Source organism: Chanodichthys erythropterus, chromosome 19, assembly GCF_024489055.1.
Source record: "Chanodichthys erythropterus isolate Z2021 chromosome 19, ASM2448905v1, whole genome shotgun sequence".
NCBI classification, from domain to species: Eukaryota; Metazoa; Chordata; class Actinopteri; order Cypriniformes; family Xenocyprididae; genus Chanodichthys; species Chanodichthys erythropterus.
This window is the reverse complement of record NC_090239.1, coordinates 679,541-704,355: the sequence shown is the minus strand read 5'-3', so window position 1 is coordinate 704,355 and position 24,815 is coordinate 679,541. Positions and strand designations below refer to the sequence as shown.

Below are 24,815 nucleotides of genomic sequence, written 5' to 3'. Positions count from 1 at the left end.
CTTCCTCTTCATCATCATCATCATCATCTCACAGTCAGACTTCAGCTTCAGCTCTTCTCATGTCACAAACAGCCTCGGGCTCCACATCTGAAAGAAACACCAGCAGCTGCAGCTGGACAAAATCACCTACTTCTGATCTCCTGCTCTCTTCAGGTGTTCCACAGTGTCAGTCCAGCAGGGGGCGGAAGAAACATTCATAAGGTTTTTGTTTATTTTTGAAAGAACCAATACATTTATTTAGCAAGGACACAATTTAAATTGATTAAAAATGTCAATAAAGACATTTATAATAATAATAAAAAAAAATGTATTTCAAAGAAATGCTGTTATTTCGAACTGATTGAATGAAAAATGATTTGTGACACTGAAGACTGGAGTAATGATGCTGAAATTCAGCTTTGATCACAGGAATAAATTACACTTTACTATATATTCACATAGAAAACAGATATTTTAAATTGTAAAAATATTTCACATTTTTTACTGTATTTTTGATTAAATAAATGCAGCTGTGGAGAGCAGAACAAACAGCTATACAGATTATGTAGTTAGCTCTATAATTACAGCACTTACAATCAAATAATAAAGTGTAGAAATGGAAACAATGAGGAAATAATGTAACAAAAATGTGCAACATTTTTAAAAAATATGTGAAAGCTGAAGAATGTGTATAAAGACTTTCTAATAGACTAATTAATGTTTTAAAATGAATAATACATTGAGTTAATAGTTCATATAAAAATAAAGGGTGAGAGAAAGACATTCAAATGATGTTTAATTCGATATTTCTAATGTTTGAGAAGATCTAGAAGAACAAACAGAATGAATGAACCCAGCAAACGTTCTGGCAAGGTTCACTCAAAGTTATGAACAAACATTCAGAGTTCAGTGTTATCTGGTCTTTAATAACGTTTTGAAGATGATAAAATGGAATGTTCCTTTAATATTTGCATAAACAAGAAAACATTTTAAAACATTTAAAAAACTGGATGTTTTAAAACATTTAGAAATAACTTTTTTAAAACTTAATGGGAACATTAGCAAAATGAGAACATATTTTCATTAGTTGAGAAGACACTTAATCTCCGTCCCGGGTCACAGATTTACAGTCCAAAACACTTTCCTCTGAATGACCATCAGGTTTTACAGCATTACTGCATCTATCAGGCACAGACTGCTTATGATAATAACCGCATACATCAACCAGATGAACTCAAACCGCTTCTGTTGACTAACCAGAAAGACGAGTTTACCGTCAGTCTGATGGCCTCAACAACCTTCTGCACATTAAACACTCTGTGTTCTGCCACTCAAACCTGTTTAAAGAGATATTTCTGACACACAAAAGCGCTTTTAGATTGTTAAACATGTCCTTTACAGTACGTCTAGGACTCTGAAGTGCTGAAATATAACATTTTGACATGTTCACATTGTAAATGTGATTTTGCATCTCATCACTTACAGACATCAGAGGAGAATGTGTCTTTGTTTCACTGTGACAAAATCAATGTTTGGTAAACATTAACACACTTAACTCATTAACTTCCATTGATGAACATTTCAACAGACACATTTCACCCTAAAAATCATTAGAAAAACATAAAAATTATATTTTGCATGAATAAAATGAAGCCCATTTCAGTGTTTGGTGCATTACAAGAAACGCAAGTAATCAGATTACTTTTTTCAAGTAACTAGTAATGTAACATTACTTTTAAATTTACAACAAAATATAGTTACTGTGCAAAGCAAAAGTAATTACTTTCCATAAAAAGTAACTAAGTACCACAATTAGTTTATTTTTTATGGAGTAATGCAATAATGTAATGCATTATTTTTTAAAAGTAACGTTCCCAAACACTAAGAACAATAAAAAAATTTGCATTAATAAAGCTCACAATGCAAAAATGGGCTTTATTATATAATTTCTTATATTCTGAGGTGAAATATGATGATTCAGCCTAATATTTTAGTCTCTGAACATGTAAGTGCTTTTAAATGTTCTTTATGAATGCTTTGAAAACCCAAGCATTCCGGGTGGAAGTTCTTCTCACTCTCGTTTCACTCTCTTCTCGTCCATAGGGCTTTTGAGGTAAGACTGATAGAAGAAAACAGAGAAGAGCAGCAGGTAGCTGAGGTACATCACTGATCCGTAGATGATGTTGTGCATGGTGGACACGCAGTGGACGTCGTGTTTCCAGCTGTAGACGAGCCCCAGCACGCTCAAACCCGCGAGCATCTGCGCGATCTGCATCGCCGTGATCAGCATGGCGAACGGTTTCGGCACGCGCGCGCCCGCCGCTCTAACGGTGTAGTAACTGTACATGAACGCGTGGACGATGTAGTTGATGGTCATGAACCAGCCGCCGCCGGCCACGTGGTCTTTATACGAGTACCAGCTGTAGAGCAGGACAGTGATGTGATGATACCAGTGCAGGAAGATCAGACGCTGCTTACGCAGGACAATGAACAGCGTGTCACCTGAACGACACAAACACATTAGAGTCGAGGAGCATTCCTGACATGCGTATCACGTAAAATCATTTTCAGTAAAGAACAAGCAAGAATAGTTGTTACATCTAACAGGGAACGTTCTGGCAAGGTTCTCTCAAAGTTATGAACAAACGTTCTTTCAGTAACGCTAATGGGACGTTCAGAGTTCTCTGGTTCATTTGAAAAACAGAGAACATTCAAAAGTAGCGTTTTCATAACTTAATGGGAACATTAGCAAAACGTTCTTAGAACATATTTTTGTTACCTGGAAATGCACTTATAATGGATGTGCTTAACTGTATGGAAGCTTGTTTCTGCCATGAAATAAAAAATAAAAAAGGTAACTGCAACTTTTTTTCTTAGAATTGTGTGATCTAAAATCAGAATTGCATGATAAAAACCTGCAATTGCGAGAATTTCTGACTTTATAACTCGCAATTCTGACTTTATATCTCACAATTCGGACTTTACAACTCGCAATTTTGACTTTATATCTCGCAATTCTGACTTTATATCAGGCAATTCTGACTTTATATCTTGCAATTCTGACTTTATATCTCACAATTCTGACTTTATATCTCGCAATTCTGACTTTATATCTCACACTTCTGACTTTATATCTCAATTCTGACTTTATATCTCACAATTCTGACTTTATAACTCAATTCTGACTTTATATCTCACAATTCTGACTTTATATCTCAATTCTGACTTTATATCTCAATTCTGACTTTATATCTCACAATTCTGACTTTATATCTCAATTCTGACTTTATATCTCAATTCTGACTTTATATCTCACAATTCTGACTTTATATCTTAATTCTGACTTTATATCTCGCGATTCTGACTTTACAACTCGCAATTTTGACTTTATATCTCGCAATTCTGACTTTATATCTCAATTCTGACTTTATATCTCACAATTCTGACTTTATAACTCAATTCTGACTTTATATCTCACAATTCTGACTTTATATCTCAATTCTGACTTTATATCTCACAATTCTGACTTTATATCTCACAATTCTGACTTTATATCTCAATTCTGACTTTATATCTCAATTCTGACTTTATATCTCAATTCTGACTTTATATCTCACAATTCTGACTTTATATCTTAATTCTGACTTTATATCTCGCGATTCTGACTTTACAACTCGCAATTTTGACTTTATATCTCGCAATTCTGACTTTATATCTCAATTCTGACTTTATATCTCAATTCTGACTTTATATCTCAATTCTGACTTTATATCTCACAATTCTGACTTTATATCTCACAATTCTGACTTTATATCTCAATTCTGACTTTATATCTCAATTCTGACTTTATATCTCACAATTCTGACTTTATATCTCAATTCTGACTTTATATCTCAATTCTGACTTTATATCTCAATTCTGACTTTATATCTCACAATTCTGACTTTATATCTCAATTCTGACTTTATATCTCAATTCTGACTTTATATCTCACAATTCTGACTTTATATCTCAATTCTGACTTTATATCTCAATTCTGACTTTATATCTCAATTCTGACTTTATATCTCAATTCTGACTTTATATCTCACAATTCTGACTTTATATCTCAATTCTGACTTTATATCAGGCAATTCTGACTTTATATCTCAATTCTGACTTTATATCTCAATTCTGACTTTATATCTCAATTCTGACTTTATATCTCAATTCTGACTTTATATCTCACAATTCTGACTTTATATCTCAATTCTGACTTTATATCAGGCAATTCTGACTTTATATCTCAATTCTGACTTTATATCTCAATTCTGACTTTATATCTCAATTCTGACTTTATATCTCAATTCTGACTTTATATCTCAATTCTGACTTTATATCTCACAATTCTGACTTTATATCTCAATTCTGACTTTATATCTCAATTCTGACTTTATATCTCACAATTCTGACTTTATATCTTAATTCTGACTTTATATCTTAATTCTGACTTTATATCTCGCGATTCTGACTTTACAACTCACAATTTTGACTTTATATCAGGCAATTCTGACTTTATATCAGGCAATTCTGACTTTATATCAGGCAATTCTGACTTTATATCTCAATTCTGACTTTATATCTCACAATTCTGACTTTATATCTCAATTCTGACTTTATATCTCAATTCTGACTTTATATCTCAATTCTGACTTTATATCTCACAATTCTGACTTTATATCTCAATTCTGACTTTATATCTCGCAATTTTGACTTTATATCTCGCAATTCTGACTTTATATCTCAATTCTGACTTTATATCTCAATTCTGACTTTATATCTCACAATTCTGACTTTATAACTCAATTCTGACTTTATATCTCAATTCTGACTTTATATCTCAATTCTGACTTTATATCTCAATTCTGACTTTATATCTCACAATTCTGACTTTATATCTCAATTCTGACTTTATATCTCGCAATTTTGACTTTATATCTCTCAATTCTGACTTTATATCTCAATTCTGACTTTATATCTCAATTCTGACTTTATATCTCACAATTCTGACTTTATATCTCAATTCTGACTTTATATCTCAATTCTGACTTTATATCTCAATTCTGACTTTATATCTCACAATTCTGACTTTATATCTTAATTCTGACTTTATATCTCGCGATTCTGACTTTACAACTCGCAATTTTGACTTTATATCTCGCAATTCTGACTTTATATCAGGCAATTCTGACTTTATATCTTGCAATTCTGACTTTATATCTCACAATTCTGACTTTATATCTCACAATTCTGACTTTATATCTCGCAATTCTGACTTTATATCTCGCAATTCTGACTTTATATCTCACAATTCTGACTTTATATCTCATGATTCTGACTTTATATCTCACAATTCTGACTTTATATCTCACAATTCTGACTTTATATCTCGCAATTCTCACTTTATGTCTCGCAATTCTGACTTTTTATATCTCGTAATTCTGACTTTATATCTCGCAATTCTGACTTTTTATATCTCGTAATTCTGACTTCACTTCTCGCAACTCTGACTTTTTATATCTCGTAATTCTGACTTTTTATATCTTGCAATTCTGACTTTTTATATCTCGTAATTCTGACTTTTTATATCTCACAATTCTGACTTCACTTCTCGCAACTCTGACTTTTTATATCTCGTAATTCTGACTTTATATCTCACAATTCTGACTTTTTATATCTCGCAATTCTGACTTTATATCTCGCAACTCTGACTTTATATCTCGCAATTCTGACTTTTTATATCTCGCAATTCTGACTTTTTATATCTCGTAATTCTGACTTTATATCTCGCAATTCTGACTTTATATCTCGCAACTCTGACTTTTTATATCTCGTAATTCTGACTTTATACCTCGCAACTCTGACTTTTTATATCTCGCAATTCTGACTTTTTATATCTTGTAATTCTGACTTTATATCTCGCAATTCTGACTTTTTATATCTCGTAATTCTGACTTTATATCTCACAATTCTGACTTTTTATATCTCGTAATTCTGACTTTATATCTCACAATTCTGACTTTTTATATCTCGTAATTCTGACTTTTTATATCTCGCAATTCTGACTTTTTATATTTCGTAATTCTGACTTTTTATATCTCGCAATTCTGACTTTTTATATCTCATAATTCTGACTTTATATCACGCAATTCTGACTTTATATCTCCCAATTCTGACTTTTTATATCTCGCAATTCTGACTTTATACCTCGCAACTGTGACTTTATATCTCGCAATTCTGACTATTTATATATCGTAATTCTGACTTTATATCTTGCAATTCTGACTTTTTATATCTCGCAATTCTGACTTTTTATATCTCACAATTCTGACTTTTTATATCTCGTAATTCTGACTTTATATCTCGCAATTCTGACTTTATATCTCGCAATTCTGACTTTTTATATCTCGTAATTCTGACTTTATACCTCGCAACTCTGACTTTTTATATCTCGCAATTCTGACTTTTTATATCTCGTAATTCTGACTTTATATCTCGCAATTCTGACTTTATATCTCGTAATTCTGACTTTATATCTCGCAATTCTGACTTTATATCTCGCAATTCTGACTTTATATCTCGTAATTCTGACTTTATATCTCGCAATTCTGACTTTATATCTCGCAATTCTGACTTTATATCTCGCAATTCTGACTTTATATCTCGCAATTCTGACTTTATATCTCCCAATTCTGACTTTTTATATCTCGCAATTCTGACTTTACAACTCACAATTCTGACTTTACAACTCACAATTCTGACTTTTTATATCTCGTAATTCTGACTTTATATCTTGCAATTCTGACTTTATATCTCGCAATTCTGACTTTATATCTCCCAATTCTGACTTTTTATATCTCATAATTCTGACTTTATATCACGCAATTCTGACTTTATATCTCCCAATTCTGACTTTATATCTCGTAATTCTGACTTTATATCTTGCAATTCTGACTTTATATCTCGCAATTTTGACTTTATATCTCCCAATTCTGACTTTTTATATCTCGCAATTCTGACTTTACAACTCACAATTCTGACTTTTTATATCTCGTAATTCTGACTTTTTATATCTCATAATTCTGACTTTACTTCTCGCAATTCTGACTTTTTATATCTCGTTATTCTGACTTTACTTCACGCAATTCTGACTTTTTATATCTCGTAATTCTGACTTTATACCTCGCAATTCTGACTTTTATATCTCGCAATTTTGACTTTTTATATCTTGTAATTCTGACTTTATATCTCGCAATTCTGACTTTTTATATCTCGCAATTCTGACTTTATATCTCGCAATTCTGACTTTTTATATCTCGTAATTCTGACTTTATATCTTGCAATTCTGACTTTTATATCTCGCAATTTTGACTTTTTATATCTTGTAATTCTGACTTTATATCTCGCAATTCTGACTTTTTATATCTCGCAATTCTGACTTTATATCTCGCAATTCTGACTTTTGATATCTCGTAATTCTGACTTTATACCTCGCAATTCTGACTTTTTATATCTCATAATTCTGACTTTATATCTCGCAATTCTGACTTTTTATATCTCATAATTCTGACTTTTTATATATCTTAATTCTGACTTTTTATATATCTTAATTCTGACTCTTTATATCTCACAATTCTGACTCTTTTCTCAGAATTGCACGATACAAAGTCAGAATTGCAAGAAAAAAGTCGCAATTACCTTTTTAATTTTTTTATTTAGTGGCGGAAACAAGCTTCCATATAATTGTTAAATGTAAAAAGTCACAATTAAAAAAATATTAATAGGCTTTATTTTTCTAATGCTAAATATAATTTCATATATTCGGAGCTGAAATAAACAGTAATAAACAGTTTATCAAAAATTCTGTGCATAATTGTTTTGAATCTGAACAATATTTTAGGGGTTAAATGTTATAAGTTGTAAATAAAACAAAGATTATTTACAATTCATAATGCTTAAAGAAAAGATTGGCCAATGAAGAACAAGAAGAGATGAGTTATGAGTTACACTTTAAAGCACAGCAATCAGTATTAATAGCATGTGATTAACAGCCTGTCTTACCGAGCTCAGGCGCTTTACTCAGAGCGAACGCAAACGCCCAGAACTTGCTGACGGGGGCGCTGTAGAAGGCAGTGTCACACACAGACTGCCGGAAGCCGTGTGTCGTCACCACACTGAACATGTACCAGCCCGTCCGCAGCGCGCCCATTATACTGAGAGAACAAGAGCAATGAGGAAGAATCAACTACTGTGAAGATTAAACTGATGCTGTGATTACAGCGGATTCATTCATCACTGATCTTTACAGTGCAACAAGAAGACTCTCAACTGAGCTTCCAGAAGACAGATACGATCACACTGAGATAACATCTGAGCCGGTGCATTCTGACATGTTCTGAGGGTTGGGTGTGTTTTCTCAGACTGCAGGAGTCTCACCTGAACACGGCCAGAGTTAGTGACCAGAGCATGAGCGGCGTCCGCAGGTCCAACTTCTCCCGGCGCTTCATAAAGTTGCGTCCAAGATATATAAGCACCGCATACGTCCCAGACAGAACGAACGCTGTTCCCCTAAAACACAGAGGACATTCAGGCCAATAATACCTCACTTTTAGACCCAATGATTCACATATAGATGTTAGTTATGCACTGCAGGTGGATATTTTGATTAGCAATAGAGAAAATGTTAGGCATCAATATTTTTTATTTATTTATATTTGATTATTTATGTAATTTTATTCTAAATTAAACTATTCATTAGATTAATAACTAACTAATTGTTTTATTTTAATCACATTCTGTTTTTATTATTATGTGCTTTTATTTTTACATTTTCGTAAAGCATTTTTCTAGACTTTTCCAAAGATACTTATTATATTTCAACTTTTTTAATTTATCGTCATCATATTTTATTTGTTTATATATTCTTTTACATTTTTAAAGCATTTCTCTAGACTTTTCCATGCACACTTATTATATTATTTTCACTTTTTAAACATAATTATTTTATTCTTATTTTATTTTTACATTTTTCACAGCATTTCTCTAGACTTTTCTACAGATACTTATTATATTTCCACTGTTTTTTTACTTGTTTATTTTATTTAATTTTTACATTTTTAAAGCATTTCTCTAGACGTTTCCAAAGATACTTACTATATTTCAACTTTATTTATTTATTTATTTATCTTAATCATATTTTATTTGTTTATATTTTTTACATTTTAAAGCATTTCTCTACACTTTTCCATGCACACTTATCATATTTTCACTTTTTAAACATTTATTTTAATCTTATTTTATTTTTACATTTTTCGCAGCATTTCTCTAGACTTTCTCACTGACCGATTGTCACACATAGCAACGTCCCTGTCCTAATCTGAACCTGCAAATAAAAGATGATGTCACAATCAGCCGAAAGGTCAAAGGTGAGCGTATCTTTTCACGTGAACCCGGTCTTATCACCGACATCCACCAATCAATCACGCTGTATAGAGTTATAAATCACCTGTAGTCTGAACTCAACACACATTAATGAACAAGAATCATTTAGTGTTTGTTAATGTAACATTTGTGATGAAAGGTCAAAGGTCATTCTGATGACTTTAGACACTTCCTGCTCATTAAAGTGAGGCCGTAAAACAAAACCAGCATACTATACTGCCTTTGCTAACATACATAATATGAAATATTACGGTTGAAGTAGAATACATGTTAGATATATGACATAATTATATTGAACAATACACATTTTAAGCATCTTGATTATTTAATATTGAGTAGTACAGGCTATTATGTATTGTACATCACATTATATGTATATATGTATATATATCAGTCCAGCCTATTCTATTCTAACCTGCTTTAGCATGATAATATTCTTAATTTGTATGAATGCACATCTGGGTTAACAGAATTCGAGAAGAATCAGTGATTCATTTCGGCTCAATTGACTCACCAGTTCTGCTGAAACCATTCCAGCGCGACTCGATCATCAAACTGACGCTCAAAGTCAAACGCGCGCAGTGAATCGTTCATCTTCATCCTTAAGTGTGCAAATCTTCAGGAGATGAAGTGATGAAGGTGTTTTCAAAAGGAAACCTGAGAGGATCGCTGAGTGACACGAACACTCATGAGGAACTTCATAATTATATGCGGGAGTGGGAGGAGTCAGAGCAGCGATCCCGTCCAATCACAATCAGGATCTGTAGACGGGTGCATTTATTAATAAGACGAACGATTTCCAAGTTTTATATTCTTTAGAAAAGAAATGGACCATATTTGTAGACCTAGAAAAAATGTAATTAATAATAAAATTAAAATATATAGCTAATGGAAGTCTAGATGCATGTTTAAATTAAACTAGTATGATAAAATCACTTACTCTGAAGGGTTATTTTTGTCTAACATTTTAACTAGATTTATAATAAATGTATATGTATCCCCAAATCAAAGTTTTGTACTAAGTAGAAAACCTCTAACACCATGAAAGGGGTTAAAGAGCACCCAGGCCAGTTTCCAGTTTCTGTCAGACTGCTAAACCAAAGTCCCTTTAAGACTTTAAAGTCCCTTTTTGTTATTCTATAGTCTTTGGCTAAACAACTGAAACTAAATGGAAGCAATCCCGGCTTGTCAGCGGACTATAAAAGGACAATTCACACTGACCCAAAGAAAGCCAACAAACACCAACAAACTCCAGCATTATAGGCCTATATATATATATATATATATATATATATATATATATATATATATATATATATATATATATATATATATATATATATATATATATATATTTACTGACTTTCAGGTGTGCACATATTTGCAAAATAAAATAAAGTAGTGGAATTTATTTAAATATATATTACATGTATCTATCACTTATTTATGCATGGAATCTAATGCATTCAAGTTTGAAAAAAAAATATGAAAATAATTCATAATTTTTTATATATATACTTTATATATATCTATCACTTATTTATGCATGGTATCTAACAAAAACATTTATGCCAGAAACATCATGTAAACAATTCGTTATAAAATGTCTTCAAAAAATTGATTAAAAACATAAATAAAACATAAATTATCACTCCATGCATCCCTTGTAAATTATTATTATTATTATTATTATTATTATTCATAGCCCCTTTTCACAGACTGATGACGCGTTTTAATGATCATCAATATCGTAAACCCTGCAAAAATGTTTATGTTTTCATTTTAAAAAAATGTATAAATGTATAATTAGTATTAGCGTTGCATCAAATCACAAAAAAAACTAGTTAGCGCTGATGGGAGTGATGGTAAAATTAACATCTTTCTCTCTTCTGACTGCCGTTATCAATCGCTTTCTATTTTTTCCCCTATTTTTTTAAAGTTTTAAAAACACTACTGTTTTCTTTTGCTATTTGTGCAAATGGAAACACAAAAACATATATTTAATGAAATATCTCAAAAGTTTACCCAACTATGATGACGACTTCTGCTTCTGAGAAACCCGGAAATGAGAAAAGGGTCTCAGGAAGACTTTTATTGTGAAAACACTGTTATTGTCATAATTGTGATTTGATAATATTTAGATCTGAATCAGCTGAAAATACTTGTGTAAAGATGTCTTTCAGTCAGTCAAACAGCAAATAGTGGAGCTCTGCTGCCATCTACTGGATAAAGTGATCATTTTTTACTTTTAAAACTGCATTTTCCAAAAGATGGGCAAAAATCTCACACTAAACCATGTCAAATTATCCATGTGATCCCCATGAATGAAAGTTACAAATGTGGGTCTTTTATAAAGTGAATTTTACATAAAAAGCTGTTTTTGAATAAAAACCTATTTTGAAAATATTTTTAATTTATTTATACGTTTTTAAAAAATATGATTAATTCTCCAAAAAATGCACAAATGTGGAGTTAAAACATATTAAAATTACTTTTGTTGTTGTTGTTATTGTTGTTGTGCATTTAGAAACACAAAAACATGTATGTAATGAAGTTTACCCAACTATGACGACTTCCGCTTCTGAGAAACCCGGAAATGTGAAACGGGTCTAAGGAAGACTTTTATTTTGAAAAACTCGCGCTGTTCTGTTTTATTGCATCCTGCTTCACTGCTGTAGTTTAAACATGACAGTAAACATGCGGACAGCTGCTTAAACTCACTGGCTGCAAGTATGTTATGATGTATTTCCCACCTAATGTTAATCTACAGTCCATTCATTATTCATTAATCATTGATCATTATAGCGTCATTAGTTCGCTGTGTGTGTTTCATGATGCACTGAAAACACAAGCTCAAGACTGACGTTTGTCTGTTGTTTGTTATCAGTGTCTGACAGCTTGTGCATGAAGATGGGCGTTGTTGTATGAAATGCTGACTGAAAGGTCAGAAACTCCTTCAGACATTATTAACAGTGGAAACATTGTTTAAGTGGTTTTGCAACAATGAAAGTGCTTCTTCTGAAAGAGCCAAGAGACCGCGAAAATGAAGCAGACCCTTATATTAAGGTAACAGCACATTATGTCTAATAATTATTAATAATAATCATTATCACATTAGTAATGTTGGCGTTTATTTCAGGAACTGGCCTCATGTGGACACACAGCTGCTCTGATCCCGGTTCTGTCTTTCAGATTTGTGTCTCTAGATGATCTTTCAGAGAGGGTGAGTCTGGAGATCTGTTGAATAATGTTGAATTATGCTGCTGTAGTTTTATTAAATGATTGTGTTTGTGAAACACCAGCTCTTTCAGCCCGAGAGGTTTGGAGGTCTGATCTTCACCAGTCCCAGAGCCGTGGAGGCGGTGAAGATCTGCTTAGACTCTCACACACACAGTGAGTCCGGATCACACCATTATAGTGTATTATAATTATATATATATTCATAAAAGAGCAGCTCTTCTGTGTGGGTTAATAATTCTAACTTTGTGCAAGAATTATACTAAACAACTACAAGTTATGAAGTTATTAGTGTAGAAATATAAAAGAGGGGTGGTATATCGCTTCAGTTATATAATTCTCAAGCATTAAGGTGGTTTTTCTGATGCATTATTTTTGGTCATGGGTTCAATTCACAGAGAATGCATGAATTATAAAATAAAACATATATCTTGAAGGCAGCGTAAGTCGCTTTAGATGAAGCATCTGCCAAATGCATGAATGTAAAAGTATGTGAAATGAGAGTTTAGTAAGTGCTCACTGAGAACTTGGCAACTAGAGTTCACAGTTTCATCACTTTTTATCACAGTTTATCAGGTTGAAAGAAAGAAAATGATAGAAATGAAAGTTACTTAACTCTTATAGGGTCTTTTTGACCCCAAATGACATTTGCAAAAAAAAAAAAAAAAATTTCTCTTTGTCCAAATGACATGAAACTCTGTATAGTTTGTTACACTTTCTAGATCTACAAATAAAAAAAATCGGATTGTATCAAAATAATAGTTTTTAAAAAAAACAAATGTAATTTTACTCTATTAATGTTTTTACTCCACATGTTTTTAGTCCACATTTTTACTGTGCAGTTTTTTGATTTATCATCTTTTAAATTGCAGTTTTTGGATTTATCTTTTAAATTTATATAATTAAATATATTTTTTTAAATAGGTTTTTATACAAAAACATCTTTTTATGTCAAATTCACTATAAAGACCCACATTTGTAACTTTCATTCATGGGGATCACATGGATAATTTGACATGGTTTAGTGTGAGATTTTTGCCCATCTTTTGGAAAATGCCGTTTTAAAAGTAAAAAATGATCACTTTATCCAGTAGATGGCAGCAGAGCTCCACTATTTGCTGTTTGACTGACTGAAAGACATCTTTACACAAGTATTTTCAGCTGATTCAGATCTTAAAGGGTTAGTTCACCCAATAATGAAAATAATGTCATTTATTACTCACCCTCATGTAGTTTCACACCCATAAGACCTTCATTGATCTTCAGAACACAAATTAAGATATTTTTGATGAAATCCGATGGCTCAGTGAGGCCTGAGCAATGACATTTCCTCTCTCAAGATCCATTAATGTACTAAAAAACATATTTAAATCAGTTCATGTGAGTTCAGTGGTTCAATATTAATATTATAAAGCCACGAGAATATTTTTGGTGCGGCAAAAACACAAAATAACGACTTATATAGTGATGGCTGATTTCAAAACACTGCTTCAGGAAGCTTCGGAGCGTTATGAATCAGTGTGTCGAATCAGCAGTTCAGAGTGCCAAAGTCACGTGATTTCAGCAGTTTGGCGGTTTGACACATGATCCGAATCATGATTCGACACGCTGATTCATAACGCTCCGAAGCTTCCTGAAGCAGTGTTTTGAAATCGGCCATCACTATATAAGTCGTTATTTTGTTTTTTTTGGCGAACCAAAAATATTCTCATCATAATAAATGACATTATTTTCATTTTTGAGTGAACTAACCCTTTAATATCATGAAATCACAATTATGACAATAAAAATTACTTTGTGTCAAAGTTTAGCATTTTTTTTTGTACTGAAAAAAATAAAGTACTAAAATACTAAATTATTTTTTTCAATAATGTTGATTTTGAGGATGAATTTTGTCCATTTTCTAAGCGGGGTCTCATCATAATGTAACAATATTGAAAAATTTATTATAAAAAATGCTAAACTTTGACAAAAAGTAGCTTTTATTGTCATAATTGTGATTTGATAATATTTAGATCTGAATCAGCTGAAAATACTTGTGTAAAGAGTCTTTCAGTCAGTCAAACAGCAAATAGTGGAGCTCTGCAGCATCTGCTGGATAAAGTGATCATTTTTTACTTTTAAAACTGCATTTTCCAAAAGATGGACAAAAATCTCACACTAAACCATGTCAAATTATCCATGTGATCCCCATGAATGAAAGTTACAAATGTGGGTCTTTATAAAGTGAATTTTACATAAAAAGCTTTTTTTGTACAAAAACCTATTTTTAAATTTTTTTATTTATTTATTTATATAAATTTATAAAATTTTATGATAAATCCTCCAAAAACTGCACAAATGTGGAGTAAAAACATTAATAAACATCAAATTACATTTGTATTTTTTAAAAACTTGCTACAAAATTACAAAGACCCTGAGTGAACTTCCCAAACGAAGACTGCACAAGGGTTAAAAAAAATAATTAAATTTAAATTTAATTAAAAAAAAAATATATATATATTTTTTTAAGATCTGTGTTGCATTTATGCTTAATTTATCTTGGTAACACTTTATAATTAGTTAATGCATTAACTGTACTCAACAACTTTATCCCTTAAAACTCATCTTTGATCACCATAATTACATATTAAAAGTTTTCCCTGTGTAAAATAGCTTGAGTGTAACTCTACACCCTTGCCTCATTTAATATACATGAGGCTATGAATATGCTAATTAGCCCCTCCTCCACTCACTTGCACAAGCTCAGAGATCCACTCGGTCAACTTACTGAGATAAACGCTGCACAAATTATTGTTTTTTACAACTTCAGACACATGACGATAATTATTATGATTAGCCTTAATGTTTGATAATTATGTTATCAAACAGCTAATAATGTGTTGCTAATGTTATACTTTATATTATTATACATGTTTTATATATTCATCATAACATTGTTAAATACATCATACACCCGCCATATTGCCAAATCTACCCGTTTTTTTTTTTTTTTTTTTATATATAACAAATTTTGTAACTTTCCATGCGGCTGCGCATCCGAAGATGGCCGAGCGTGTACGTCTCACCACACCGCCACTCAGTTTGCACGTCTAAATTAGCTGCTTACGTTTACAAAACGTGCCAACAATACCAAAAATAATCCATTTTAATGAAAATAAAGGTCCATGTTTAATAAAAAATGTGTAAATCAGGCTTCAGGCTCTGTTGTGCAACAAATCCTCTGCCATGGTCTTGTCAGTCATCTTAGAAATGTACATTAACACTAACTAAGAGTAGAAGGATTGTTCTTGTTAACTAATGTAACGAATCTTATGCTTTCCTCCTGCAGAATGGGAGGCAGTGAGAGACAAATGGAATGCAAAGTCAGTTTACGTGGTTGGAAAAGCGACAGCATCTTTAGGTATGAACGCTTCAGCTGAACACACATCAGAATGATCAAACATTACTGTAGAGCAGCACATCCGCAGGTGTCCCGCCACACGTCGCCGGGATTCACACGTCCCTGATTAGTGTTTTATAAACCCGGCTGTTAATGAAGGAAGTGTGTTTGTCGGACACCTGCGTCCTGCAGGAGGTCTTTTGTTTCTCTCACCTGAGTAAATCTGCTCACACCTGTGACACGCTGAGCTCCAGCTGTGCTTCATCACGGACAGACGTCAACGACCTTCCTCTCTGTTTGCCTGTTGACCTAAAAACAGGCTATAATGCAATGAGAATCATAAATGCAATATCAGATCTACACTTTCATACAGTGAGTTGTGTTGTGTTGAAATGTTTAGTTGAGGATCTGGGCCTGCGTCCGCTGGGTGAAGAGACGGGAACCGCAGACTCGCTCTCTCTGCTCATCCTTCAGAGTACGACACTTTCACACACATCCTCTCACTGATATCTCAGGGTTTGCTGTATATGTGAGTGTCTGTTAATGTTGAGTTTTGTTAAACGCAGGAGAGAATCGAGAGATTCTGCCGCTCTTCTTTCCCTGCGGCTCCATCAAACGTGAAGTTCTGCCCACCGCACTGAGAAAGAACCGTGAGATGATTTATTCAAACAGTTAAAAACATTTACAGACGTGACAAAATGCAAAATGTTTCATAGATATCTTTGGTTTTCTTATGCATTTTGTCGTGGTCACCCCAAAGAGGAAAAATTTAATTATATTTTACATAAAGAAGCGGAAGCTTTCTGTTTGCATTATGATGTTTCTTGATGTGTTTGTTATGATTATGGAGTATTTTGCACATTTAACAGCTTTAGGTGAATGTGTGTGAAAAAGAGTGTATTCTTCTCTGTGTTTCTCTGTCAGGCGTTCCTCTGGAGACTCTGACCGTCTATCAAACATCTGAACATCCTGATCTGCAGAAGAACATCACGGATTATTTCACTCAGCAGGTGAGATATTATATTCCAGTGTATTCTCAGTGTTGATGGGCAGAGATTTTACCTTTGAAATATTTAATTACATAAAATATTATATTTTTAATTACATTTATAATTGTTAATTTTATTTAAATAATGTAATGTTATTCCAGTGCCCTAAATCAATTAAAATATTTTATTTTAAATTGAATTTATAATTATTTTAATATTATTTAAATAATGTAATTTTATTCCAGTGCCCTAAATCAATTAAAATATTATATTTTAAATTGAATTTATAATTATTTTAATATTATTTAAATAATGTAATTTTATTCCAGTGCCCTAAATCAATTAAAATATTATATTTTTAATTGTATTTATAATTATTTTAATTTTATTTAAATAATGTAATTTTATTCCAGTGTCCTGAATCAATTTAAATATTATATTTTTACTTGTATTTATAATTATTTTAATTTTACTTAATGTAATTTTATTCCAGTGTCCTGAATCAATTAAAATATTTTAATTGCATTTATAATTGTTAATTTTATTTAAATAATGTAATTTTATTCCAGTGCCCTGAATCAATTAAAATATTTAATTTTTTAATTGCATTTATAATTATTTTAATTTAATTTAAATAATGTAATTTTATTCCAGTGTCCTAAATCAACTAAAATATTATATTTTAATTGCATTTATAATTATGCATATTTAATTACAAGTATATGTATTTTCACTTTTTTTTATAATATAATCATATTCAGCTTATTTATTTATGTAATATATTTAAAAATTTAATATAATGAAGTGTTTTATGATGTAAAAAATGCAGATCATTAAAAAAAATGGGCACAGGTGTCATGAGAGTCAGATATCGTACATCAGACTTTTCCTCATGACAGTGTTGTTACCCACCTGTGTGTGTGTGTGTGTGTGTGTGTGTGTGTGTGTGTGTGTGTGTGTGTGTGTGTGTGTGTGTGTTCAGGGCGTCCCTGCTAGTGTTGCGTTCTTCAGCCCGTCAGGAGTGACGTTCTGTTTGGACTTGGTGAAAAGACTCTCAGGATCTCAGCTGGAGCAGATAAAGGTGCGACACACACACACACACACACACTCAGGATTTCAGAGAATATATCAGAACTGTGTTCTTCAGTTTGCAGCGATTGGACCCACGACGACAGACGCGCTGCAGTCTCATGGACTGACGGTCACATGCTGTGCTGAGAAACCCACGGCCAAACACCTCGCCGCTGCCATCACACGGGCCCTGACCCCTGACCCCTGACCCCTGACCCTCCGTCCTTCAGGGCAGCCAGAGCCGAGCCATTATATCTAGATTTTAGATATAAATAATGATTTAAATGAACTTTTAATATCTCTTATATACAGACGTCTGTATCTGTAGGAAGATCATGTTTGTGGCTGTATGTTTCATGCATCAAAATAATCATTATCATTTATTTTGTGATTTACACTGAATCTCCTGATCTTGATGTTTTATGTTGAATGCAAGTTTCAGCGTGAGATTTTTTTTGTGCTCTAAAAAATAAAGTACTTTTTTATGTGCATTACTTTGATGGAAGATGCAGTATCAAAATCAATTGTGTATATTCTCAAATAATGTTTAAATAAATTAAAAAGGTTACATTTATTATTATTATTTATTTATTTTACATATTATTGTTGACGGGCAGAAATTTACATGTATAATTATTTAAATTTTCTTTAAATAATATAATTATATTAAAGTGCATATTGTCCTCAATGTTGATGGCAGAATTATAAATAGCTTATTGCATTACATGTATAATTATTTTATTTAAATTACATAATTATATTTTAAAGCGTTTATTTATGTTTTAAATGTAACATAATGAAGTGTTTTACTATTTAAGTAACGCACACGAGTGTTATAAATGAGCGCAGGTGAGTGACGCGAGCGCTCAGGTGTGAGTCGCGTGTCTGTGAAATAATCCGCTGCTGTTTCACACTGAGGCGCGAGCGCGTGAGGTAGTTTAGAGACACGCCCACTCCGCGCGCGACAGTATAAAGCGTGTCCAGTTCAAGCGCGCTCATTAGTCTCAGTGCCGGACACACGCGCAGCGGAACTTTAACGATGCTGGTCGAGATCCGGCTGATCTTCATCCTCCGGACCTTCATCTTCATCAGTGCAGAGAAAATCTTCCACAGCAGAGATCATTCAGATGTCATGAGCGACATCCATCAGGCTGAACTCATCACTGACACTGACACTGCAGAGGTTCATCTATCTATCTATCTATCTATCTATCTATCTATCTATCTATCTATCTATCTATCTATCTATCTATCTATCTATCTATCTATCTATCTATCTATCTATCTATCTATCTATCTATCTATCTCTATCCATATCTATCTATCTATCTATCTATCTATCTATCTATCTATCCGTCATTTGTTCCTTCTCTATTGTTCATTCTTTCTATATATTGTTTGTTTGTTTGTTCGTTCACTTGTTCGCTTATTCTATCTATCGTTCATTATATAGTTGATTTATTTGTTTGTTCGTTTGTTCTATCTATCTGTCTGTAGTTGATTGAGTAAGTGATGTATTTGACAAACATATTGATCTCTTTCTGTATTATTTCAGCGGTTTCTGTCGAAGTACGGGTTCATTAAAGCAGGAGACGGCGACGATCCTCAGATCTCAGCAGAAGCTTCGGGTGAGATGGACGTCAGTCTCATTCTGGACCTGCAGGAGGGCGGATCCACATCCAGGTCCAGCAGCGCTGATCTCCAGTTCATCACGGCGCTGAAGGACTTCCAGCGGGTGTCTGGTCTTCCCGTCACGGGTGTGTTTGACGACGCCACCAAAGCAGCCATGAATAAACCCAGATGTGGCGTCCCGGACCAGGATGAGGAACTGGATTCTACTGAACAGTCCAACAGCACCTCGACACACAATCACACTGATGCTGTGAATGCCACTGAAACGCAGATATCCGATAATACTCAACCTCACGAGCGGAAGAAGCGCCACCTGGCGGTGCTTCTGAAGAGCAGAAGGAAAAGAGACGCCAGCGAGTGGACGGGACACATGGCCTTCTCGAAGAGCCTTCTGAAGTGGCGTCTGATGGGGGAAGGTTACAGCAGTCAGCTGTCCATCGATGAGCAGAAGTATATCTTCAGACTGGCCTTCCGCATGTGGAGTGAAGTGTCTCCGCTGCAGTTTGTGGAGGACGTTCACTCTCCTCTGGAAGACATTGACATCAGACTGGGCTTTGGGACAGGTCGGTTCTGAAGACTGTCAAGAACTTCTGCAGGTTCATTTATAGGTAACAAAAAAATGTTGATTCTCATTTGTTAACGGAAGCCTCTCCTGCCCCCTACAGGCCGACATCTGGGCTGCTCTCAGCGGTTTGACGGCGCGGGCCGAGAGTTTGCTCACGCGTGGTTCCTCGGAGACATTCATTTCGATGATGATGAACATTTCACTGTCCCAAACATGGGCAACGGGATCAGTCTTCTGAAGGTAATGCGAGACTGTGCGCTAAACTACAAAAGCAGAGCCTAAAATGCAAATGGCCACTGATTTAAGAAAATTTTTACCATGGATTAATTCTTATTAAAGTTACAAAAGTTATTCAGTCTAGAGCAGGGATTGATTTTTCTTCTTTTGTAGTTTGATTAACATTAAAAACAAAAAAAGATCAGCAGGTTTATTAGGCTGCTGTCACTTTAAGAGTTAATGCACTGATCCAATATACTGATACACATGCGTTTTCTTTCTCAACTGGACATAACTGACTATGTATACGAGTAAGTAAACTTGCAAGACAGGCATTCTTGACATCATTTTGACTGAATATGTCTGTTCAAGTGCAAGAAGACATGAAAAAGAGCTCAATTCAGCATCGCATGCTCTGTGAAATGTGGATTTCTGGGAACCGAATGGACTATACGCACGGTTACTTCCTGGTTGTGGTTAAGCCAGCTCGGGCGTTTCCGGTGAACTGTTAGATGTTCATTCTGTAGTCGCTGTACATCAACACAAAACCATCAATAGTTGACTTTTTAATGTTGTTTTCATATTTTAATGCAGTTATTACATTTACCTAATTTGTCAATAATCCAGTTTTATTGATTGCAATAAAGACGAAGTTATTGGGACCGTTTAAAAACGCTGTTATCTGTAATTAGACACACACACATTATTTTCCAACACTTCAAATGTTATTTTTAATGTGACGACCACAAACATTACTTGTTCATTCTTCTGAGATTGTCCTCATTGTAAAACCGAACGTTTAAAAATGTAGGAAATTCAACATTTGATAGAAAACACTTATTTAAAAATAAAAAAGACGATAATTACCACTTTAACCAGCAGGTGGCGGCAAAGTAGCATTTATTTGCGCATATATCAGCCATTTCCTCACTTCGTTTTTGACTAAATATTAAACATTATAAAATAACTAGGTTTAAAAATACATTTTGTCAATGTGAAGTATGAAATACTCAGAAAATCTGATGAAAAACAATAACTTTTCTTGTGAATGAAGGACAGAAAGCGAGCGCCGCTCTCTCTTTATAATCACAGCAGCTGTCAGTCAATGATTTCAGCACACTTGAGAAAACACATTTTATTCAACTAATCTAAAGTGCACAATAAATATTTAATTTTTGTTATATTATATTATATTTATATTATATTAAGCTTTTTTCACATAAAAGTGTGAAAACTGATGGTTGAATTGAATTTAGTCGAGGAGGAACACTGAGGAACATCTTTATCGATTTATTTTTTATGCCGTCTTACGTTTGAATAACTAAATTAATTCTATGCCTGACTATTTAAGTGACTATATTCTGATTATAAACTAAGCATGACACTACTGATGCTCGACACACCAGCACATGACTCTCACCGGAAGTTTTCCAGCTGACTTATAATATTGCGGAAGTTCTAAAGAACGCTTTTTGTGCTTAAATATTTAAATTGGCAAGGCTTAAGCTTTTGTGACTATGCAGCACTGGCCCGTCAACTGTCCTGAGCATCGTTCACGTTCATGCTCTCACAATATTGCATTGTTGGAATTCATAAAAATGTTCCCGGCCACTGCTTCTCAAACAAGAACAAATGTAGGGCGGGGTTTGATTTTGTCTGTGGGGAATTGATTGGATGGTTGTGGGTTGCCCCGCCCTCATCATCAGAGAAGAGAAGAGGTGCCGCAAGAGACATTTTTGATGATTAGGATGTTTCGAATGCTGAAAACCTTTAGTTTTGTCCAATGTAAAAGTAGCTTTTTTGTCATAACACCTTTTTGTATTCCCTGAAGCAGACAGTTGTGCTCTGAATCTCTGACTGTGATATGTCGTGTGTTTCCTTCAGGTTGCGGTTCATGAGATCGGTCATGTTTTAGGGCTTCCTCACATCTACCGGCCCGGATCCATCATGCAGCCCAGTTACCTTCCTCAGGATGGAGGCTTCGAGATCGACTGGATGGACAGAAAGTCCATTCAGAGCCTGTACGGTGAGAGCTGCGTCTGCTGCGGTCATACTTGACCCGAGTTTGTCAAGTCAGCTTTATTTCTGTAGCGCTTTTTACAATATATACAGAAAACTACAGTGTCATTATTCAGTCACTTCAGTTTGGTTCAATAACTGTAAATTTCATCAGGAGGTGGCTCTCATGAGAAATCGAGTTTTCTTCCAGCATAAATGGAAAATCATCTAATTGTTTTCCGTGGGTTCTCTCTCTCAGGTGTGTGCAAAGGTCGCTTCAGTACGGTGTTTGATTGGATCAGGAAGGAGCAGACGCCGTACGGTGAGGTCGTGGTGCGTTTTAACACCTACTTCATGCGGGACGGCTGGTACTGGCTGTACGAGAACCGCAACAACAGAACACGTTACGGGGATCCGGTGGCGGTGCAGGTGGGGTGGCACGGGCTGCCCTCCAGCGGTGTGGACGCTTACGTTCACGTGTGGAACCGCAAAACAGACGCTGTGTACTTCTTTAAAGGTATTTATTTACTTCTTCGTTAAAACATAATCTTAGAAAAAAAAAACGATGCATTGTACATAGCACAAGCTCATTTGCATCTCATGTTTCTAAAATCCAACTCTCATGTGTGAGCAGTAAACTGTGTACTTTTGTAATATTTGCAGTTTGCATATGTAGGGGACCCGGGTTCGAGTCCCGCTTAGAGCAGGCAGGAGGGGTTACACACAGATATCTGCACGGATCTCTTGTTGTTGCAGGTGTGCAGTACTGGCGTTACGACAGTGAGAATGATCAGGTGTTCTCTGAGGACGCAGACGGCCGCTCGTATCCTCGTCTGATCTCTGAAGGCTTTCCCGGAGTCTCTGGACCAGTGGACACTGCATACTACGACAGGAGAGACGCACATATCTACTTTTTTAAAGGCTCACAGGTAACAGCTGGTAATGTTTTGACAACACAAGATGATTGGTCAGTCCAGTACAGCACCATTATTACTATATCAGCAATAGTAATTGCATAATATTGTCTTCCAGGTGTTCAGGTTTGATGTGCGCGTGAACCGCGTGGCTTCCTCTTCCCCACAAAATATCTCTGAGGTGTTTCCCGCCGTTGTCCCCGGAAACCACCCCGTCGGTAACCTGGACGCGGCGTACTTCTCGTACACGCACAACACGGTGTTCCTGCTGAAGGGCGCGTGGTACTGGCGCGTGGTGAGCGGCAGAGATCGCAGACGGAGGGCGTCGCTGCCGCTGAACGGCCTGCTGCCCCGCAGGAACGTGGACGAGCAGTGGTTCGACATCTGTGACGTGCACGGCAGCTCTCTGAGAACCGCTCGCAGGTGACGCGCGCAAACCTTCAGATCACATGCTCGAGCTGATCTCTGTGGAAGAACATTCTCAATGCATATGATGTTGAAATAATAACATACTAAGAGAAAAAAAAAGTCATAATTAAGACATACCAAGTTGAAATTGAGATAAATTTGAAATTATGACATAATTAAGACACACTGTCAATTATGAGATAAAAAGTCATACTTATGACATACAAGTCGATATTATGAGATCGTCAAGATTATGACACACAGCCATAATTATGGCATAAAAAGTTAAAATTATGAGGAAAAAAAGTCATAATTAAGACATTCCAAGTTGAAATTGAGATAAACTTGAAATTATGACATAATTAAGACACACTGTCAATTATGAGATAAAAATTCATAGTTATGACATACAAGTCGATATTATGAGATAGTCAAGATTGACATACTAAGTCATAATTATGACATAAAAAGTTGAAATTATGAGGAAAAAAAGTCATAATTAAGATAAGATCAAATTTGAGATAAAGTCAAAATTATGACACTAAGCCATAATTATGACATACTAAGTTATAATTATGAAGGAGAAAAGTGTTATGACATAAAAAGTCATAATTAAGATATAAGGAATTGAGATAAAGTTGAAATTATGACATAAGTCATAATAATTCATAATTATGACATTAAAAAGTCAAAATTATGAGTTAGTCAAAATTCTGACATAAAAAGTTAAGCCGAAATTATGCAATTAGGTCATAATGACATACCAAGTTAGTTAAGTCATAATTAGGTCATAATTAAGATAAGTTGAAATTGAGAAAAAGTCGAAATTATGACATAAGACATACTTATTTATAATTATGAGATATAAATAAAACATAAAAAGTCCAAATTATGAGATAAAGCCAAAAAACATTAAAAAATCATGATATAGTAAAACATTGAGA

General features: G+C 34.0%; 3 protein-coding genes across 3 annotated transcripts; 2 read left to right on the top strand and 1 right to left on the bottom strand.

The window, feature by feature from the left end:
• Positions 1-899: 899 nt before the first annotated feature.
• zgc:92749 (Elongation of very long chain fatty acids protein 6-like) lies at positions 900-16,440 on the bottom strand. Its single transcript, XM_067368865.1, has 5 exons — positions 16,292-16,440; positions 9,974-10,220; positions 8,455-8,586; positions 8,080-8,231; positions 900-2,481 (listed from the first exon to the last, which is right to left on the bottom strand). Exons 2-5 carry the CDS (start codon positions 10,057-10,059, stop codon positions 2,051-2,053), a joined length of 801 nt encoding a protein of 266 aa, XP_067224966.1. The 5' UTR covers positions 10,060-10,220; positions 16,292-16,440; the 3' UTR covers positions 900-2,050.
• On the top strand, positions 12,096-18,653 carry uros (uroporphyrinogen III synthase). The gene is made up of 10 exons (XM_067368866.1): positions 12,096-12,189; positions 12,347-12,525; positions 12,599-12,682; positions 12,762-12,852; positions 16,028-16,099; positions 16,479-16,553; positions 16,645-16,728; positions 17,003-17,088; positions 18,050-18,148; positions 18,215-18,653. The coding sequence occupies exons 2-10, from the start codon at positions 12,463-12,465 to the stop codon at positions 18,344-18,346; spliced, it is 786 nt and encodes a 261-aa protein (XP_067224967.1). The 5' UTR covers positions 12,096-12,189; positions 12,347-12,462; the 3' UTR covers positions 18,347-18,653.
• A 178-nt stretch (positions 18,654-18,831) lies between these two features.
• mmp21 (matrix metallopeptidase 21) lies at positions 18,832-24,630 on the top strand. Its single transcript, XM_067368863.1, has 7 exons — positions 18,832-19,321; positions 19,694-20,333; positions 20,436-20,575; positions 22,436-22,577; positions 22,809-23,066; positions 23,306-23,478; positions 23,582-24,630. Exons 1-7 carry the CDS (start codon positions 19,178-19,180, stop codon positions 23,888-23,890), a joined length of 1,806 nt encoding a protein of 601 aa, XP_067224964.1. The 5' UTR covers positions 18,832-19,177; the 3' UTR covers positions 23,891-24,630.
• Positions 24,631-24,815: the final 185 nt, after the last annotated feature.

What these genes read in the sequence shown, in the direction of transcription:
- zgc:92749 (XM_067368865.1), bottom strand. Translation starts at nt 10,059, where the DNA reads ATGAAGATGAACGATTCACTGCGCGCGTTTGACTTTGAGCGTCAGTTT. An exon ending in CTAACTCTGGCCGTGTTCAG is followed by an intron (nt 8,232 to 8,454) that starts GTGAGACTCCTG and finishes TTGTTCTCTCAG; the next exon opens with TATAATGGGCGCGCTGCGGA. An exon ending in GAGTAAAGCGCCTGAGCTCG is followed by an intron (nt 2,482 to 8,079) that starts GTAAGACAGGCT and finishes TGTGTCGTTCAG; the next exon opens with GTGACACGCTGTTCATTGTC.
- uros (XM_067368866.1), top strand. Translation starts at nt 12,463, where the DNA reads ATGAAAGTGCTTCTTCTGAAAGAGCCAAGAGACCGCGAAAATGAAGCA. An exon ending in AAAAGCGACAGCATCTTTAG is followed by an intron (nt 16,100 to 16,478) that starts GTATGAACGCTT and finishes TGAAATGTTTAG; the next exon opens with TTGAGGATCTGGGCCTGCGT. An exon ending in CGGATTATTTCACTCAGCAG is followed by an intron (nt 17,089 to 18,049) that starts GTGAGATATTAT and finishes GTGTGTGTTCAG; the next exon opens with GGCGTCCCTGCTAGTGTTGC.
- mmp21 (XM_067368863.1), top strand. Translation starts at nt 19,178, where the DNA reads ATGCTGGTCGAGATCCGGCTGATCTTCATCCTCCGGACCTTCATCTTC. An exon ending in CAGACTGGGCTTTGGGACAG is followed by an intron (nt 20,334 to 20,435) that starts GTCGGTTCTGAA and finishes TGCCCCCTACAG; the next exon opens with GCCGACATCTGGGCTGCTCT. An exon ending in GTCCATTCAGAGCCTGTACG is followed by an intron (nt 22,578 to 22,808) that starts GTGAGAGCTGCG and finishes TCTCTCTCTCAG; the next exon opens with GTGTGTGCAAAGGTCGCTTC.